The sequence below is a fragment of the Vigna angularis genome, chromosome 2 (genome assembly GCF_016808095.1).
Source record: "Vigna angularis cultivar LongXiaoDou No.4 chromosome 2, ASM1680809v1, whole genome shotgun sequence".
Lineage (NCBI taxonomy): Eukaryota > Viridiplantae > Streptophyta > Magnoliopsida > Fabales > Fabaceae > Vigna > Vigna angularis.
In genome coordinates this window covers 22,753,325-22,775,163 of record NC_068971.1, presented here as the reverse complement: position 1 = coordinate 22,775,163, position 21,839 = coordinate 22,753,325, and the positions used below count along the sequence as shown (strand labels likewise).

The window sequence follows — 21,839 nt, the reverse complement described above, 5'->3', positions numbered from 1 at the left end:
ACACTATTACTCTCGCAGAGATGATATGTGTAAAATACAATATAGTGTAGAGAGTCGTTGAGTGTTTCTTTCTTTTATTTTTTTTCTCTTTTTTCACAACAGTAAGTAAAAATTACAATGAAGCTCGAGAGTGTTGTTTGACTATTCTTATTTTTTTCTCTTGCTCAGATATTTTCTTTTCCTTGAGATTTTCTGTCCTTCTCTTTTGAGTGTTTTTCGTATGATGGATATTTTCATTGTAAGCTTTCCTCTATACTATCCTCTTCATTCTTCCTTTGAGTGATATTCTATTTAAAGGCTCTTTAAAAATATATTCGTTAGACTGAGCTCTTGGCTTTGAATCTTGTGTCTTCTCTTTCTTGCGAAGCAGCTATTGGTTAAAGCCAACTTATCAGAGCATGCATGCATTTTCAGTACTTTGCTTGAAGTAGATTGTACTTTCTTTTAGACACTTCTTATGAAGAGAACATTCTGTGAATGTCTCTTTTGTCTCTAACGGCCACTTCTGATACATTTCAAATAAAGTAGTGGATGCGAGTAGTAGGCTATCTGCATAGAATAGAGTAGATTGTGCATGCAGCAGATATGTCTTATCCCTTATTACTTTTGTTGTTTTTGAACGTTAAGAATTTAATGGAATTTAATGCTTGTTCAAAACAACAAATTATTTTTTCAATTTTCTACTGTTACGGTAGTGTTTATCAATAAAGCTTTTGCTATGATACCAAGTGTTGTGATGGAACTTCATCGTTGGACGAAGTACAGATTTTAGCTTATGGTATCGTTTTGGCTTATGTAAACGCTTTTTAGAATATTGCCTTTAGGGGCTTGAGCTTTTAGCATTTATCTTTTCTTTCTTAATCTTTTTTAGGCTTATAGAGGGTTTGATGAGAGACGTTGTCTCGACACCCTTTTTCTTCTTGAGAATTAATTGAATACCCTTGGGTACTGATAACTTACGTGTTTAGCATAATTCTCTTTCGACACTTTAACTTGTGAGTCATTTAGGTTGTGTCTTGAAGCTTTTATCCTACTTGTTTTCCTACATGTTTTCCTAAGGCTTTTCTATGTTGATGGATGATTTGGAAGTCTTGTTTCTACTTGTTCTATTTTTTTAGTGTTGTATCCTTGATTTATTTCTAGCTTTTGTGTTTCTATCTCTCCAATTCTTTGGGCTTAAGTATTTTCAAATTCTAGTCTTGTTTAATGTTAGTTGATTGAACTTCAAAAGATGAGAACGTTTGGTTGCGTAGACGATTTAGTCTTAATAAATGCATGATGAATTAATCCAATCCCAATCCATACGTGTGTGTATATATATATATATATATATATATATATATATATATATATTGAAATTGTTCACACAATTTCTGAAGTCTTGAATTATCACCTTGATCGTTTTTGTATTCAAGGTTTGACCTTATCCCATTCAAGAAAATTCACTTTCTTTAGTTTATTGTACATATCAATTTTAAACAACATATCTTAAATTTGATGAAATTTTGCAAGCATTACTCATTGGTTCTCAGGTTACACAAAATGAAAGTGATTATAAACCACAACAAAATATGCACCTAAAGATCAATACAAAACACACTTGCAAATATTCATGAATTTTAAGACATGTATATTAAAATATACATGCAATAATAAACTATGAAAACGTGATTAAACTATGAATAAAGAATGAACGAATATGTAGTGTGATGGTGACAGTGACGAATGAAAGGTGTGGTGGCGTCACATTAGTGACAGTGGCGTTTGTGCTCGGAGATGAAGATAGATGCCACAGTGAAGCGACATTGGTTCGCGTAGGCAAGAAAGGGATAAGAAAACTGTAGGAGTGGATTTTTTATTTCTTCCACAAAATTTTAACTTTAGAAAGACATATTGCTTCGATTATTTGAATAACTCAAACAATAATACCTTTGTGACATCAATTATTAGTAAAATTGATGCATAATGTAAGACCCTAGAACCTCAAGAACTTACCTAGTTGTAAAAAGTTTAAGTTATAATGTAAAATAAAGTGTTGTCAAACTTGACATGGTTTACTATTTTAATTATAACTTTTTTGTGGAAAATATCAATTTAGTTGATTCTTTTTTTATTGGATAGTAGACTCAAAGAGCTTCAATTTGAGTACTCATACGCGTATTTTCGACTTCGGTAAGGGGGTCAACCAGACTGTCAAAGTTGCGACAATTGTGCTGCTGGGGGACTTGCGTGAGCAGTGATTTTTTTTGGAATGTAGACAATGTGAGCTGGTTTGGCTGCGGTTCCTTTTGTGGGAATATTTTTGGGGACCCTTTCAAACATTCCCTCCATATTTTGGGGCTGGAAAGGAGTATGGGGTATTGTTTTATTGAATTATCATTACTAAATAACAAATCCATGGGTCATTTTGTGTCTAGGAATCATTTCCTTTAATTCCAAAGCTGAATGGGTGTTTTGGACAGAAGAGTAAGGCTCTTAATGAGAGTATTTCGAAAATTCTAAGTGTGCTAAGTGTGGAGGTTGTCTTGGCCTGTGCAAGAAGAGAGGAATTCCAAGAAACTAGAGTTCTACCAAGGTTGTGGAAGAGATCAAGTTAAAGTGTTCAAGGCTAAAGGTAAGGGGTTTAACTTGGAATATAACATAGTATATGATGGGTAGAAGGTAACCATATAATTTTGTTGCATGCTTTCTTCCTTGTGTGTTGGGATTAAATTTAACATGTTGAAGCATGTGTTTTTCTTTTTGGTTGTAAGTTTTATGAGTTTTGGGTATAACATGAGTTTTGGGTATAACACGTAGAAGCTCAAAATGAACTTTTGTGATTTTTCCCAGATTTATTTGAGACCCTTCCCGAAGTCCAAAATAGTCATATGAGTAGTCAAATTAAAGATAATTGAGTATAGTTTCTAACAAAGCAAGAATAAACTCAATTGGAGTTCGGTAGAGAGAGTAATGAGCAAAATAGTCATCAAAGGTCAAAGCTGAGTATACCAGAGTGTGATTGAATTTTCCGATTTTTAATAATTTTACTTCAGCTAATCCTGTAGTCCAAAAATTTATAGTTTTGTTTCCAAAGAAAGATATTTGAGTCTAGTTTCCAACAAAGCAAGAATCAACTCAATTGGAGTTCGGTGGAGAGAGTAATGAGCAAAACAGTCATCAAAGGTCAATGCTGAGCATACCAGAGCGTGATTAAATTTTCCGATTTTTAATAATTTTACTGCAGCTAGCCCTGTAGTCCAAAAATTTCGAGTGTTGTGTCCAAAGAAAGATATTTGAGTCTAGTTTCCAATAAAAAAGAAATGAACTCATTTGAAGTTATGTATAAAGATTTATGAGTAAAATAACAAGCAAAGGTCAGTGTGGACAACATTCAATTTTACTCGTTGGGAGCACTTATCTATACTCTTTGGCCAAGAGTGTGGGTAAGAGGGTATTGAGAATTCTCTTCCATTGTTGGAAGAGGAAAGAATGAATTATGAGAATGAGAGGAGTGAAAGAGATGTTGGGTGATGATTGTGATGGTAAAATTGTGAGAGCAAGCGTTCTGTCATTTCCTTAGAATTTTTGTCGAATCGATGGTGTTCGTATTGCGATACGATAGTGTGTTGAGTCTCTGCGGAGACTGAGATTCGAGTGTCACCCTTTCCTCGTACGCGGGGACTAGAGAGGGTTGGATGTCTCGCCCAATGACTTTGGCTCGTGTGAGTATAGTGCTCGGTGGGTGCGCCTAACCGAAGTTTTTACTCGTAATTCCTTGAGAAGTCGGGGAGATAGGTCTGAAGTTGCGATGGAAGACGGCTCAAATCGCCCTGTTTTGCGAAACAGGTTTGGTACGACAAAATTCAAAGAAACAACAGAAGCTTGAGTAAATGATTGAGTCGTGAGTTTAATACTGTGATGTATTGTAATATTGTGACTTTGATAGTCTGAGTGGTGATGATCTGAGTTATGAGTTGAATATTGTGTTGTATTGTAAGGTTGTGACTAGGATAATCTAAGTTATGATATTTTGATATTTAAATTATATGCTATGTTAGGTTCTTAGTTACTCACCCTTTTATTTTGTGGTTGTGGTTCCACCTACGATGATCGTACTTGTACGGGAGTAGATGGCGTTGCAGATGAGGCAGAGATGAAGTAGCACAACGAGAGTTATGGGAATAACTACGGGGGACTTATCATGTTTTAAAGTAATTTCATGTCTTTGAATAATGAATTTGATATTTGTAAGGTTTTAACCTTATGTTGTAAGACGCTTAAACTTTTGATGGTTTAGTTCCGCGATGTTAATTTAAAAAAAAAAAATTGGCGTAAACTTTTGGATTTTGTTATTTTCTAGTGGCACTCCGTAAGGGGTGTTACACATAAAGGCTATTAATAAAAAAAATTAAAATTTTCAGTAGCAATTTTAAAATTATATCAAACTTTTAGTCTTGGTTCTACGTAAAACCGAAACATAAAGACTCTATGACATCGATTATGCAAACAATTGAAGTCATTGAGGTTGTGTAGAAAAAAATAGCAATTTTGAAATTTTCAAAATCTTTTTGGCATTGGTTGGTCAGAAAACCACAACATAAATGTGATATAGCATTGATTGGTCAAACAATCGAAGTCATATGTCTCCTTCCAAAAAAATAGTGGTTTTTTTAATTTTTTTTTTTAATTTTGAATACTTTGGTGCACCTTTTGGCTTTAGTTGGTCATGAAAGTAAAGCAGAAAGGGGATATGAGTTCAATTGGTCAAACAACTAAGGTTGTATGTCTTCTTCAAACAAAAAATATTAACGAGTTTTCTTAAAAATTTTGAATATTTTGGCACACTTTTTGGCTTCAGTTGGTCATAGAACTGAAGCAAAAGGGGGATATATTTTTCACTCCTTTGCAACCGAGACCTATTGCAAAATTTTCAAAAATGTCATGGTGTCGTTATGTGCTTCGGTTTCTTCAAAACTGAAGTATATTATGTGAGTTAGTATACCGAATTTGCACTAATGAGTGACCAACAAAACATAGAAAGTTTGCAAAACTTGCATTGCAAAGACAAAAAATAGTGATGAGTTTGTAAAAATTACACCTAAATTTACCTTAGGTAGACTTTTGGCTTCAATTATTCATAAAACTGAAGTAATAACACATTTACAGCTTCGATTATAATAAAAACCGAAACTTAACGTCTGCGAATTTTTTGTGGCAGTTTTAAAATTTTTTGTAATGTTTTGGCCTCATTTCTAAGGAAATCGACGACATACGAAATCGAAGACATACAAATATATGGTTTCGGTTCTCTAAAAATCAAAGCCATATACCCTTTTCAGATGAAACATTTAAATAAATAGAATGACAATTTTAAAATTTTCTTAAATTTTATGACTTCGATTTTGATTTGTCGAAGCCATTAATCTATATCACTTCTCTCAAATAAAATAATTAAAAAAATAGTAAAAAATTTAAGAAACTCGCACATTTTTAAGTCTCGGTTATTTGATAACTGAAATCATAAAAGATATATAACTTAAGTTCAAATCCAACTAAAATTTATAAATTTATAAATTCGTAAAATTCTTAAAATTGCTATCATATGTTGATGTATTTTTTTTTCTTCCAAACTAAAGCATATCATCCAAATTAAAAAAACTAAATCTACACTAGAGATAACCTTTGAACCACATGTTAAAAGAAACGTCTTAAAGATTAATACTTACAAGTTATCGAACAAATTGGTACCAAATAAATACATAAAGCTATGGATTTAGGAGCAAGCTATTTTAAAATTGACCTAACATACAAGTCTAACTCAACCTATTACATCTAAATCATTATGAACTAGAAACATATTAACAACTTAGGTATAATTTGAATCCATTACTCTTCCCATTTGAAAGTAGCTTTCTTAGTATACCATTTTTCTAATACAATTAGGAATATCTATAGTTAGGACCTCATGATAGCACATCAAGTACAATTTCAATTCAAATCACATCCTAACACTAACTCTTGTTTATTTTGAACGTGGAAATTATCATAGATAATATTTCTCTCAAAATTCACTCGATCCAAATCCTAACTATACCCATTTAGCCAACTTTGATTTCCTAGAAAATGTAAATAGAATATCCTTGCCAGCACCTAGATTCGTCAGATGAGGCGTAAGATCCGAAGAACACAGACAACAAAATAGTCAAAAGCCAAAGGCAAAATAACACAGCAATAGTCAAATAGAAATGTCCATATTTCTGTTGCCTTTTATTTTTTTTATTTTTAATTATGAAGTATGGTAATAGGGGCCACTAAAGGGTTGATCTCACGTGGCAAACACCCACATAATGTGCAATTTTGCATCCTTTTACGTAAAAGAGCCACCTTTAGTTTCATCACCGTCGTACCTCCACGTGGCCCACAACAACTGGTCGGTCACGTCGTGGAATAGCCAATTCAGAAATACGTTTAAAATTGTATTAAATATTTATATATTTATATTTATTTAAAAGTATATAAAATAATTTTACTGCTTTTAGAATGTCAAAATAGGTTTTAAGAGATGTTATACTGTAAACAATTCCACATGTGACCAAAAATGGTTCCGCTTCTCTAACTTTTATTAAATTATGGACTTTTGGTGCCTACTTTTTTTAGAATCTGACTTTTGGTAATGGCGCTTGCTTAACAAAGAGGTTTAGAAAAGTTTTTATAACAACTATTATAATAAATTAAGTAAGATGTGCTTTAAAACACAACGTAAGTACGTTTTTGTCATTAAATTATTTTTACTTCATAATACTTGGAATTTTAATAAGTATTGACACATTTTAAATAATAAAGAAAAAAGTTGCATATATAAAATAATTTTTTGATATAATCAATTTATTTTAGTACCTTTGAAATATATAATAACTTTGGATAAAATATTAATTGGAACTCACAAAAAAAATTATATAATGATATTGAGAAATAAATTTTAATTAGAACTTAATCTTATGAATTGGTTTTACAAGTAAAATTTGTATTTACTTATATATTTAAAATATATAACTAAATTATAATAATTCAATAATAATAGAATAAAAAATAAATATCATTAAAATAAATTTATAAATGTTTATATAAAGAGAGAATTTTAAAAAAATAATCTTAAGATTAAATAAACAAAATACTAAAGTTAAACAAGTAATTAATATCATTTTAAATTAATTAAAAATGATTTGATTAATTTGATTATATATACACACACATATCCGTGGTAATTTTATAACAATAAATTTATGGACTATTTTAATTATAATCCTCATAAACATGTGTTTAAAAAATTGCAAACTTTATAATAATTACATTTAATTTAATTTAAGTATAAATTAAGTGTACAAATTTTAATACCATGTATTAATAATGAAAAATTATATTATGTAATGATTGCCTTGTCTTTCAAAAATATGGTCCTATCATAAAGAAAAATTAAAAATACATGAATTACAATAAATATAATAAGAATGCATATTTTAAATGTAACGTATTATATCATGCCTTCATCTCATCAACTATCCCAACTTTAAATCCCTTTCACATTAAAGATTTGTCATATGATAGTGAAACTCACACAATTAACACATTTTAAATACAAAAAAACTTGAACTACAACACACATTACATTCTATGGCAAGAACATGAACTCAAATCACACTCGATAAATGACAAAGACTAGTTAGTTTCTCTTATTTGGATACTCCATGTTACAGTAAACTCTTCAACATTCATTTTAATTTCTATGTTTCTGATAACATGTTCCTCCTTGTTTATTTTCTAACATCTCTAAACTACTATATTGATTTTATTTGAATGTCTCACCATTATTCCAACTCACCATTTTATAGTGAATTTTTCAATTTGCAAGTTCATTTATCTTCTACGAGATTTTAGAGAAAAAACATAAAGAATTATGGGCCAAATTCAAATAATACAGTGGATTTTACCCACTAAAACTAGATAATTTGTTTATAATCTTCTTAATTAGATAATTATTTAATTAATATTTAGAACAATAAATTAATAGTTACATGGTTCATTACAATGATGAGATAAAAATTTACTCAAATACACTCAATTCCATTTTTAAATGTGAAATCTCTAATGTACATCTCTCGTATTGAGTATGTACATCTAATACATACATGAGACAATATATTTATAATGATCCATTTTTAAACATGAAATCTTTAACGCACATCTCTCATATTGAATATGTATATCTAATACATACATGAGACAATATATTTATAATGACCCGATATTCTAATAATTGATATCACGGAATGAACCTTCTTGAGATAAACTTTATTACCATATTAAAAATAAATATAAAACTAATTCATTTTCATAAATCAATAAAAGATTATTATATTTAAATACTTTGATAACGAGAGCTGTCAAAATGGGTCACAACCTGCGAGCCAATCCGGTATACCACGGGTTCGGATTGGGTTAGAAAAAATTGTATTTTTTTTTATGCAGGTCAGATTTCAACCCAGCTCGTTTAAACCCGGCTCATGCGGGTTCAATCCGTGGTGGGCCGGGTTGACCCACCAACTCACCTACCTAATTTTATTTTATTAAAATTTAATTTTACTTTTATAAAAAAATATTTATCATTTTGTTTTTGGTTGAAAAAATTATTTAAGTTCCTTATTTTCAAAATTAATTAAACACGAAATTTGAGAGTGAAATTTGTTTAAATTTGTATTATAGAAAGTTTGTAATTTTTTTCATTTAAAAAAAATTGTAATTAAGTGAGTGAGCCAACCGTTTACCCACCAACCCGCCGTGGTGAGTCGAGCCGGGTTCGAATTTTTCTGACTCACTCATAAATAAGCCGGGTTGGGTTAGCTCACTAAGTAACCAACCTGTCGTGGGGCAGGTTGGGTCGGACCGGTGACCCGTTTTGTCAAAATGATAACATATTAAAATATGAATATAAATCTAATTCATTCTCATCAAATAAATTACTTATTTATATATCTAAATTAATCTTCTGTCTATTTAATATCTCAAAAAACCTAACCTCGGGTAGCAATTCCATGAAATGAAAAGACGAACCCATACATATATATATATATATATATATATATATATATATATATATATATATATATATATATATATATTTAATGTGTTTAGTGACTTTCCCTATATAAAACTTTTCACATTGAAAATACATTTATTGCAATGTCGCTACAGTATCCAAGTGACAACGTACAAACCATGGATCTCCAAAATGATTTAGTAGAACACCAAAAATATTAGTGCAATATAATACTTATGGACCAAAGGTTTTTATTATTAGTATAATTTTTTAATATTATATTGGTTAGATTCACAAATTTTATATTAAATTTATTAGATTGTAATGTATATTTAAGTATTCATTAACTTCTTTCTATTTCTACTTTCAATCTCTTTTACCCAACCAATTAACATTGAAGAACTTACTCTCTAGCTAGTTGAAAAGTCTAGAATCACGTCAAAAAGTGCTAGCAAGACGCTTTCCAAATAGGCATTCTCTCATTCGTTGAACTATGTTGAAATTTACAAGTTTTGATTTTTCCAACTTCTTATTAACCAAATTTTATTACTTTTATCAATAATAACAAAAATATATCATAAACATCTTTCAATTTTTTGATTTTGTGAGCATGAATTGAGCCGTGATGTTATGCCAAATGGAATGCGTTAGAAAAGCACGTTTGCGCTGGGAGTGCAAAACTTTTTTATATTTATTCCGTTTCCACTCTCGAATTCTAGAACCAGTAGCACCCGATCCCACCCCACCCTTCCTCCGTTAACTAACGGCTCTCTCTTGGACTCCCCGCTTCCAGAAGTCCACCAACAAACAAACCAAACAGCCGCCGTTAGCGCGTCGTAGCAGAACAGAAGCGGCCGTTGCACGCCACTGCTAACGCTTTTGATAACGACGTGCCTCTCTTTGTTTCCTCGTTTGTTCCAACGTTTCTCTCTCTCCTTCTCTCTCTCTCCTTCTCTCTCTCTCTCTATATGCGTGTCTCTGTCTGCGGCTTCGTACGGATTTCGGTACTACGAGAAAGAAGAGGGCGCCATTTTTCGATCTTGCAAAGAGAAAGCGATATCCGTTACGCTCATTTTTGCCTATATTATTAGTGTTGTTGTTATTTACCGTCGTGTCTGAAGTGGCGCCGTTTCGATTCGGGTACGTGACTGAAATGCAATGTGGTTCTTTTTTCCCTTAGGATCGGAAATCCGCGTCCGTGGATTGGTTTGTTGATTGATCTGAGATTTTCGGTTCTGACATTTTTTTACGATTATGTTGATCCGGCTCGTTTGTGGAATTTCGGCGCGTTTTTTTATTGGTTTTGATCTATTTACATTGAATTCTCTCGAAATTGTGTTTGTTGTTGTGAAATGTAGGTCATTTTCTTTCTTGGTTGCGGGGAGTGTGATGTTGTTTTTCTCTAGTTTATTGATTGATCTATGGTCTTGAGCTTTTTTGTTCATTTGTGGAACTGATTCAGGTGAACAGTCCTTTGTATTTGAGAATTTCTTCAAGTGTTAGCTTTTACTGAGGGAAAGTTTTAGATTCTGTGGAGTTTGTTGTAATATTCTTGTTGTTTTACTTCCTGTTTTTTCTTGATGAAGGGGTTATCTGCGTAATGGTGTAATCCTATTTTAGTCGTGTAGAGGGTAAAGGGTTTAGTTTGTTGATTAATCTGGGGTCTTCGTTTAGTTTTTTTTTTTTTTTTGTAAGAATTTTGTTCACTAATTATTCCAGATGAATAAATTTTTTATTCGTGATTTTTATAGACGAATTCTTGATAATTTTTGTAATGCCTTAGCTGATGAGTATTCCTGATCCTGGTTTGCATTTGTTGTTACTTAATGTGTTTTTTTCCCCCTGGTGCAGAGGCAAATCTAAGTATAAATTACTTGTGTCTTGAATAGAATGCCAGGTACATAGCCCTAGCCCGTTGGGGCACTGAGATGTTGGATTTGTGAACATATCTTTGTTATTCTGGTTGTTTTGGGACTGTAGTTTTTTATTCTAAATATTGATGTCTATAGATTTAGAGGAAATATTAGCTCAAGAAAATGAGAGGGGTAGAAGTTTGGAGCCTGAAACCTCCGAGGATGAGTGGCGGAAGTCTCGAGCTAGATCTCTTAGGAGAAAAGCAATGACTGCTTCAACAAGACTTACTTATAGTCTCAGGAAGCGCAATACACGTGTTGCAGATAGTGAATTTGCTTCAATTTTCATAGAAGATGTTCGTGATGCTAATGAGGAAAAAGCTGTGAATTCATTTCGTCAGGTGTTACTTACAAGGGATCTGCTTCCAGATTCCCATGATGATTATCATACAATGCTGAGGTAAATGAATGTGTCTAGTGAGTTTCTTTTCTATTGAGTATGCTATTTCTGTTTTGACTGCTTAGTTTTATTGCTTTAGACTCAGAAGTAAATGCATACTATGATCTAGTTTGTTCGTAACCTGTTGAATGTTGATTCATTAACCAGAGGTGCAGTTTGTCTTTTAACTTAATTCAGAAATTTTACCTCTGCGAATGTGCAAGCAGAAGCATCTTATCTAGAGTCACATTTTGTAGCTTCTTCCTCTAATTGACATGATTTTGCTTTCTTTGAAGTATTCTTCCTCTTTTTAAGAAAGATCTGGATGTTTGATTATTGTTAATGTTCATTGCAGAAAAGTCAAGGCATTAATTAGAGGATCATTTATCCAAATTGCCATTCATCGTGTTTAAAACCATTTTTCCAGCAACTTCTGGAGAAAATTAAAACATCTTGTTTAAGTTCTTTGCTAGAGAAGTTTTTGTACAGAAGAAATATCTTTTGATGTGCAATGTACTAAAAGGTCAGCTGATGTTTTCATGCTGCAGATTTCTGAAGGCCAGGAAGTTTGACATTGATAAAACAGTGCAGATGTGGGAAGATATGCTCCACTGGAGGAAGGAGTATGGAGTAGATTCTATTTTAAAGGTAAAGTTTCATAGTTGGCTGTTTTCCTTTTGCTTATTAAATAATCCATTGTGTACTAATTGGGACCCAAATATGGAAGGAGCTTAACTTAGGTTTAAACTGGTAAGCCTTCCATAGCTTGTAAATCTAGTGAAGAGAAATCCTGCATATATCACTTTTGGAATATTTTCCCAAGATGATTTCCTTGATAAAGAATTACTTCAATCTTCTCATTGCTGAATGTTATGATGAATAATATGTAGGACTTCGTATATAAGGAGTATGAAGAGGTTCAGCGTTATTATCCACATGGTTACCATGGTGTGGACAAAGAGGGCCGGCCGGTTTATATTGAAAGACTTGGCCAAGTTGATCCCAGCAAATTGATGAGTGTCACGACAGTAGATCGTTTTTTAAAGTATCATGTTCAGGGATTTGAGAAAATGTTTAAAGAGAAATTCCCAGCATGTTCTATCGCAGCAAAGAGACATATTGATAAAACAACAACAATACTTGATGTGCAAGGCGTGGTATATTCTATGTTTACAGAAACATATCTGAATAACCAAAATAGCATTATGCTAAAGTTAAAACTTTAATACTTGGTATATTTTACAGAATTGGGTGAGTTTGAGCAAGCTTGCACATGATCTTGTTATGCGCATGCAAAAAATTGATGGTGATAACTACCCTGAGGTAACTAAATGTTGTTGGAACTTAACTCTAACTTGATCTACAAATCATAGTTTATTGGCTTCCCTTTATTTCATTTTATTTTACTTTTTCCGTTAAAACAATGGAATGAACAAACAATGAAATAAAACTGAAGTTTGGAGGGAAAAAATGCAAAAAACACTCATAGGCACATGGACCTACTTAGTAATAATTTACCTTCCTCTGTCATTAATAGCTTGCCTATTTTCCTCTGCATTTACATGCATATGTTCATATGGGTGCATGCTTGAACATGAACTCAAGCACATAGATTTCTGCAATTGTGCTAATTGAACCCACAATGTCCATCCCTAACCTACTTCCTACTAATACAATAATAATACTTAAATCATGCCATTCTCTGTAATTTTTACTGTTAAAATAAATTGCTGTTAGTAATTTGGCTATGCAGTCATTTTTCACTTCTGAATTTGGTCCCTTTTTGCAGACATTAAACCAGATGTTTGTAGTTAATGCTGGTAGCGGGTTCAAGCTACTATGGAATACTGCAAAAGGTTTTCTTGATCCAAGGACCACGGCCAAAATACATGTATATATCAATTTTACTTTGTATGTGTTTTCTCTTTAGATATAAACAAGCATTAGTATTTTGATTCATGCTGAATCTACAGGTTTTAGGTAACAAGTTTCAGAACAGATTGTTAGAGATTATAGACTCGAGGTTTGTGTTCAAGTTTGTACTGTCCATTTAAGTGTTTCTATGTCTAATAATGCATATCATGTGAGGCATTCCTTTGTTGTCTTTTATTAACAGCCAACTTCCAGATTTCCTTGGTGGCAGTTGTTCATGTCCAAATGATGGAGGGTGTATTAGATCTAACAAAGGGCCTTGGAATGATCCTAACATTTGGAAAGTATGGCATTATTAGGATTCCCACATATTTAGGAAATTTTATTTAAGAATTATTGCCCAATTGTGCAGCTAATGCTTCATTTTTCTATTTACAGATATTACACTGTAGAGAAGCAATGAAGCTGACAAAGTTTGGAAGTTCCTCAGTTGCTAATGAGGTAGATGTGAAGTCATACACCAGCAAGGTAACACATAAATTTAGTGCCAATACAGTATATTGTTGTATAATTCACAAGTTTTGTTCAGATTATTTTGCTTGCTTTAAAGCTTTTTACATGATCGTTTTTTTATAGGTTACAAGCTCTGAAATATCTGAAACTCTATCAGCATCAGCAGCTAGATTGAGTCCGTCAGCTTTGGTACAATCAGTTCCTTCTAGTGATAAAGTGAGCTGACTTTATATTTTCCTTGTTTTTTGTTTTTTTATCTTATATATTTTTTATGTTTGAGTTTCAAATGTTTAACATTTTTTCTTATCTTCCAAACAAGAATCTTTACTGATTACTCATTTTATAAATACATTTTTTGAAAGTATTTTTCTCGTCACATGATATTGAAAGGAAGTGCTTCAAAGATTATGAATGATTTATGCTACGACTTAAGAGTTGACAATAATTTGGACTCTTAAGCTTGCTACTATCTAATCTTGTGGATTGGAGGAGCCATAGACCAATCCAATATGACTATTTTCTTACACTATTGAGGCCTCTGGCATCTTCCTTGAATTTGTGCTAGTTGTGTATTTCTTGAAGTAAAATGCAAGTATATGTCATTTGCAAAGACTAAAGCAAATAGGGTCAAGGTCAATACAAGTTTCTTTAGTATCAAGTGTTATTTTTTATACACGCTTCTTGCTTGAATCACTTTTCTAGGCTGAAATTATGGGTTAGAGACTATTTATTAATTTTGGTGTAAAACAGAGCACTTATAATCAACCAATGGCATCAATAATTATATTCTCCAACTGTTTGGCATACAATTAAGATTATGATTTTCTTTCCTCCTTCATCGAAGATATTTGCTCTTCTTTTTCTTGGATTTCAATCCTCTAAAACGTATGTTCACTATAGGTAGTAAATAAATAGTTAATAAGATTTGATGAATAAGTCAATCAAGTTGATTTTGTTTGAGTAAAAGGGGGAAGCACATGGATGACACCATTGAAAATCTGGGAAGCTAGCTCCTTGATTTTCTCACCATTGGTTGCCCCCTGCACTTTGCTCATTGAATGCTGAATTTCTTTTCGTCTGAATGATGGACTTGTTATGTAATTGCATGGAGATAAGATCTATTTCACATTCTCTAATTACCAGTACTGAAACAAATTTCTTGGGGAATTGGAGTTTATTGCCCTTCAGTTTGATATTGACTACTCAGTCTTCTTTTTTATTTGTCTCGTGTGCCTATATTTTATTTCTGCCTCATTTTCTTCGTAGTCACACTTCTTTCAGCATGGTTCCAGTTGTGCTACACATATCTATTTTTGTGGCGCCTGTCCTTTGGTAATAAAATCTTTTATCAAAAAGTAAAGAATATGTCCAGATCCAAACTCATCTAATTAACATGTTATTGAGCAGTGCTGTTAAATAGTTATTATAGTGGTACTATAGTTCTATGGCATTGGAAAATTCCTCAGATTCACAATCACGACTCCATTGTGGTGCACTCCTCCTGCGAAACAGATATTGCAGCTGACATTCATGGGTGTTGCTGTCTCATGGCTTAGAGAGATGGATGTGGGGTCTACACCATTTTTTCCTGAGTCCTAGTGTGCCATTACTCCTAGTTTTATGCCATTTCTGTATTTTATTTATTTGCATACAGCTTAATTTTCATGCATACATAATTGATACATATCATATATTTCAGCTGCTTGAAACTTCAGCTATTTTCCATGATGCTATTGCTTTCCACAATGGATAATACTGCTATAAAGTACACTCACTCCCAGTAGAAATCTGGTTAATGCTAGCCCAGTTTTTTTGAAAAACTATTTTAAATTTTAAAGTGAAAATATCAATGTTCATGCTTGTGTATTTCTATAGATCCCTTAATTGTATCTTGGAAATGTACTGCTTTTAAATGCAAAGATAATTTTTTTTATTAAAGTTAGTGCTTCTTTGTTGTTATATGGTAGTTGGTCATTTGTAAGTTACACTGTAAATCCTCATTGAGGTTCACATGTCGTAACTGCAAAATATGATAAGCGTCATCATCTCTCTAAATTTACATTCACAACAAGTAAATAAAAAAAAGTCTAGAATCTAGAATACAGAAATTCAATCCCAAAATTAGAAAGAACTGCGGTGGATACCTACCTACATATATTGACCTTGATCTAAAATTTTAATACTATTCATTTCTTACCCAGATTGTATGGCCAAGGAATGCAGTGGTAAACTCCTAGCTTTTATTAGTGAAACCAATGAAGACAGAACCGATTCAAAGCATAATTATTGTACTACCATAGTTGTAAGATTTATATGTATATGTATACACATCATGTCAGCTTTTGATCATAACAAAGAATAATTCCATCACGGTGCTACCAAAATTATGGTTGAGGATGTCAAACTATAATATATGATTGTCTGGGATTTAGTCAACAAAATGGGGATTGTGGATGCTGCTATGATTTACATGCTTGGTCAATTTTGAGTTTTTTAGATACTATTTGATTTTGATATTAACTTTTGTGAAGCTTATTGATGTGGTCAAAGCTATTGATGTCTGTAAAATTCAAGACCATATTTGTTTTCTTTCTTTTTGAACATTCTGGTCATGCATATTAGTTTTTGTTTTTCAGAATGGATTTGGTTTGTGAAACACTTTATTGGCTCCCACATCTACTTAGTCTACTATCATCTGGGATAATTTTTATGCCATTTTAAAATTTTGAGGACAAGTTAAACCAAAAGAAATAGATTCCAAAGAAAACTGGAATTTTATTCATTAGTTATTCAATTGGTTATTTTTATCTTGGGTTTCTCAGAATAAAATGGGTGTTTAATAAACCACCTTCATGGTCTTCACACCAGCTAAGTCTATTGATGTAGATAATAGGTCTATGTAATACCAAAAATGCCAAATTTAAAACATTGAAACAATTTAACTTTAAACCTAACTGAGAAATAAGAAAATGTTTGGAGTTCAACATTTACCATTTAAGATGATTAAGGTAACTTTTTGGTAAACAAATTTAATAATGAAATTATTCAATTAGCTCTTTTAAATCTGTGCTTACTTACAGGTTTAGCTTTCAACCTTATTGAACAAGTTAAAATGACTTATTTTTATTAGTTTCGCCATGAAGCGTATTTAATAAGGTAAAGAAAACTTACAAGAACTAAGTTGGTCACCAGTCGCTTCCATGAATTCATAATCTCATATCAATGCTCCCTATAATATATATTTTTTGGAACTAGTCTGTTTCTCCTTATGTGTGAATATGGCCTTTATCTTTGAACTTTTTGTCTTTACTTTAGGTTATCTGCAACTCATATATGATATGCAACCGTATTTCAGAAAACGAGAGACTGTGCACCTAGTGAAAACCTACTCGAGCCTGTTAATGCTGCCAGAGATGTTGGGGATGTTGATTTAATAGGTATGTGATTCTTTATGTCTTTCTAATTGGGGATTTCATTCCTTTTCTCTATAGATGTTAGAGGATTAACTTTTGTTATGGCCGATAAATGATGATAATAGAACTTGCTACATAACCTGTGAACAATCTTTGTTTAGATGCTCCACTTGAGCTGAGGAAAGGAGGTATGTTAAATTTGTTAGGCAAATTATTTCACTTGCTCCAATCTTAACCAAGTTACATAACAAACTGAAAATGCAGGATACGGCAATCTATTTTAAGAACAGGATGGATATTTATTGCTTTGTTTTTCTTAGTGCCAGATTGTTTGATTGAACTTTTTGTATGTGTGTGGTTAAATTTTAATTGTCGAAAGGTTTATATCACAGCTTTATTTCTAGTTTGAGCACACTTCATTTTGTTTCCTTTTCTAGTATGGAGATTTTCTTATCTTTATACTAATTGTAAAAAATGATGCATCTGATAGGTGATTCAAGCAACAATTATCTCAGAAGACTTCCACACAAACCAATTCCCTATATTACAAGTATTTTTGCTCAAATCACAGTCAAATTGTTAACTTGTATTTATGTAGTACTTGCGGCATTGGGGAGATTGTTTATGGTTCGCTCTGTAGACAACCAACCAAGAAACCATGAGAGAACCCAATCAGCACAATCCAATTCCCAGGAACATTTAATTAATCCGGCAATAAAAGAGCCACTTTGGCAGAGGTTGCAGAATTTAGAGGCGGTGGTTACTGAGATGGCCAATAAACCTAAAACAATTCCTCCCGAAAAAGAGGATATTCTTCAGGAATCATTAAGTCGTATAAAATGTATAGAATATGACTTGCAAAAAACAAAGAAGGTAGTGCCAGTCTCCTAACATAAAACTGATCACATTTAAAGTCATCATGTTTTTAGAATTTACATATGTGTTGATCGAGTTTGCTGCTTCGTGTTAGGCCCTGCTGGCAACTGCTTCAAAGCAAGTTCAGCTTGCCGAGTCATTGGAAAGCTTAAAGGAGGGTAGATTTGATGTAAGTTGCTATTGGCCCTCGCTTTTAGTATGATAATTTAGTCTATAAATTTAATTGACCGTCTTATCTGATGAGTTTAGGGTATGAATTTTAGTATGAGGCTTTGATCTGAGTACATTTCAGCTTATCTGATGCAGAGTTTAATTTGGAAGATAGTGAGTCATAAAAGCTGTTGTAATTGAGGTCATTCTTTAGAGTCACGATAACTCCTTTAATATCCTTGTAACAATTACGTAAGTCGTTAAATCAAATAATTAGGACTTCAAAGTATATCGGACCAGTAAAATGTTATTTTGAATTGGAAACTCTTACCAGGAAATTTGCTACTGCAAGTATCCAAAAGTAAAGCTACATTATCCACCACCATCATATTCACTCAACGTTTTTGAACCGAGGTCCTTCCTCAATTTGAACTGTGCGCACTATGCATTACATCTCAATATATTACTCAATTTGAGTTGCTGTGTCCCTTTGTATTGTTTTAATGCATTGGACAAAGGGATGAGGGGTTTTGGTGATAACTTTTATCCTGCTATTACTTGCGTTGAATGCTTGTACACAGTATATAAACGTATAACCTTTTCCCAAATTACAGGGGTCAAACTCATGTTGGCCTAAAAATAGAAGTTATGGCCCAGGAAGATGAGTATTCCATTTTTTCAGCATCAGTTTGCAGGGGTTGCTAGTCCATTGTTTTTATACTCTACAGCTGAATTTCTACCAGATCTAAACTTCCATTGGCTTATATAAAATACTGCTCTCATTCTCACAGGTGACTTTCCTTCTATATGTTTTATAAACACAATATTATAGTCTCAGATTCCCTGAAAGAAACGGAGGTATCTTATGATACTAATTTCTGTTCAGGTTTGAGGAATGGGCTATGGGGAGTAGATAGCCCGATAATGTATAGAAGGCAAGAAGAATTTTTTATGAGGATTCTGGACTCCGAATTATTCCTTTCCAATTATAACTGAGTGTGTTAACCACATTTGTCTTCATATTGGCTTTTGTGTACAGAGGACATAGATACAAAAATATGCTCTACTCAAATTCTGATGTATTTTACTACCAATTGCATATATGCAGAAGAAACGTTTTCTGTAATACGTTGTAACACAGAAACAGCTTAAGAGTAAATTTTTTATTTTACTAAAGGATGTGCTTCCGCTGAAATTTGTAGTTTTGGATGATTCTCATCACTCTGATTTCTAGAGAATCAGGTAGAATCAATTGAAAATTTATGGCTCCTAGTTGATAAAAATGTAGTACTAAATATATTATAGGATCTCTCTCAGAAATGTGGGATGTCTTAGAAGTGACACATCAAGACGTCAAGAAAAAAATATCTTCATTTAAGAATACAAAATGTTTAGAATGAAGATTAGAGAAAACATTTATAATGTTCGAAAAAAGGTTTACTTACATAATAAATCTCCTGGCACTTGGCAAAACTTTTGATAAGGAAGAGCAAATTAAGAGAACATGATTTAGAATGGGGAAGACTCAAAGACAGAGGAAAGAGAGAAAACACATACCTTAGTCTTGAAAACTACAGCCAAGGGGATTGTAAAATCTGCTACCAGAAAGATTGAATTTGTAGATGATCTAGATGATGGAAATTCAGACAGTGAAGCATTAAATGTGTAAAAGGGTTTTCAAAATTTCAAAAATACAAGAATAAATCTAATAGTACCTTTACTAGAAACTAGAGACCCTTCAAAAAGTAAGAATAACCCACTATCCCAACATGTTTTGAGTGTGGTAAAAGTGCTCACATCAAGCTTGACTATCTTGTGTTCAACCTGAAGAAAAAAATGGAAGAGAAAAGTGAAGCTAGCAAGTATAAGAAGAAAAATAATGTTTATATTTCCTGGGAAAACAATGCCTTCAATACATTTAGCAAATCTAGTGAGAGCCTTAAGGAAAAAACAAATTTATGCTTGATAGGTGGCTAGATCCTCCAAAAGTAGTGTAAACAATTTTGACTCTGTTAGATGTTAAGATGTGTGTTTCTGTTAATTGGGCTCAGCCCATTCTGTATTAAGGGCATTGACCCATATCTTACATTATAAATAAACTACCCTATGTGTATGCAAAAGACACAAGGGATATTTTTTCCCAATCTTCTCTATTTCTCACATGGTATCAGAGCCATGGTTAGAGCCTATCCTAGCGAGTTCTAAGTGGGTATTATATTCTTCTATTTCACCCGCAAAATTGGGCTGTTATCGGACCATCCAATTTCTACTATTATGTACGAGATGTCTATACCTCTGCGTAAAGGGGGTGTGTTGGAGTCCCACATCGACTAGAGATAAGGCCAAATTATAATATATAAGTGAGGTACAAACCTCACCTTATTGAAACAACTCGTACTCTTCTAATTCATGGTCAAGTACCCTCACGTTTTTGGGGTGATGCAGTTCTCGCGGCATGTTATCTTATAAACCGCATGTCATCTTTCGTCCTAGATAACAAAATCCCTCATTCTATCTTATTTCCTCAAGACCTTCTACATCCATTACCTCTTAGAGTTTTTGGGTCTACATGTTTTGTTCATGATTTTAGTCCTGGTCTTGATAAGTTATCTCCTAGGTCTCACAAATGTGTCTTCTTCAGATTTCCACGGTCACAAAAGGGCTATAAGTGTTTTTCCCCTTCCCTCAATCGTCATTTTATCTCTGCTGATGTCACTTTTGATGAATCTTCTTTTTACTTTTCACATCTATCTTCTAGTTTTGTACCTCTACCTGCTACTATTGATATTCCTATTTTCTGTGATCCTCCTAGTGATGCTCCACCCATTTTGTCTCCTCATTCTTTATAGTCGCCGCAATTGTCTCCCTCATGACTCACTTCCAGTGTCGCCTCCTGTGTCTCCTCCGACTCCAGCAAATGAGTCTGATCTGCCTATTATCCTCCGTAAAGGTATACGCTCTACCCGTAACCCTTCCCCCCATTATACTGTTCTTAGTTACCATAGATTATCTTCATTTTTTTATACATGTCTCTCCTCCATTTCTTCTGTGTCAATTCCCAAGTCTGTGGGTGATGCCTTAACTCATCCTGGCTAGCGTCAAGCTATGCTAGATGAATTAAGTGCTTTACAGAAAAATGGAACTTGGGAGCTTGTCCAATTACCATCTGGAAAGTCTGTTGTTGGTTGCAGGTGGGTGTATGTTATTAAGGTTAGCCTTGATTGCACTATTGATTGTCTGAAAGCTCGATTGGTTGCCAAAGGATACACACAAATTTTTGGTTTGGATTATGGTGATACTTTTTCTCTAGTGGCAAAAATGACCTCTGTTCGCCTATTCATTGCCATGGCCGCTCTTCGCCAATGGCCTATTCACCAACTTGATGTCAAAAATGCTTTCCTTAATGGTGATTTGCATGAAGAAATTTATATGGAGCAACCGCCTGACTTTGTTGCTCAGGGGGAGTCATCTGGATTGGTATGTCGTCTTCGCAAATCCTTATATGGCCTAAAACAGTCTCCTCGGGCCTGGTTTGGTAAATTCAGCTGTGTTGTTCAACAATTTGGTATGTCTCGCAGTGAAGCGGATCATTCAGTGTTCTATCGCCACTCAAGTGCTGAATGTATCTACTTAATAGTGTATGTCGA

General features: G+C 33.0%; 1 protein-coding gene across 2 annotated transcripts; it reads left to right on the top strand.

Moving 5' to 3' along the window:
- The first annotated feature begins 9,773 nt into the window (after positions 1-9,773).
- On the top strand, positions 9,774-19,368 carry LOC108329217 (phosphatidylinositol/phosphatidylcholine transfer protein SFH9). 2 transcript variants are annotated; one of them, XM_017563327.2, is made up of 16 exons: positions 9,774-10,216; positions 10,928-10,973; positions 11,086-11,389; positions 11,917-12,016; positions 12,259-12,525; positions 12,614-12,691; positions 13,158-13,259; positions 13,342-13,391; positions 13,485-13,584; positions 13,679-13,768; positions 13,877-13,969; positions 17,109-17,190; positions 17,657-18,039; positions 18,137-18,211; positions 18,807-18,983; positions 19,079-19,368. In XM_017563327.2, exons 2-15 carry the CDS (start codon positions 10,967-10,969, stop codon positions 18,855-18,857), a joined length of 1,782 nt encoding a protein of 593 aa, XP_017418816.1. In that variant the 5' UTR covers positions 9,774-10,216; positions 10,928-10,966; the 3' UTR covers positions 18,858-18,983; positions 19,079-19,368. The 2 variants fall into 2 exon arrangements, with proteins under 2 accessions (XP_017418816.1, XP_017418817.1); XM_017563328.2 differs by lacking the exon at positions 10,928-10,973 and having other exon boundaries at positions 9,775-10,216.
- The last annotated feature ends 2,471 nt before the right edge of the window (positions 19,369-21,839 follow it).

Coding starts and splice junctions, on each gene's coding strand:
- LOC108329217 (XM_017563327.2), top strand. Junction 12,692..13,157: donor ATGGTGATAACTACCCTGAG/GTAACTAAATGT, acceptor CCCTTTTTGCAG/ACATTAAACCAGATGTTTGT. Junction 13,260..13,341: donor GGACCACGGCCAAAATACAT/GTATATATCAAT, acceptor CTGAATCTACAG/GTTTTAGGTAACAAGTTTCA.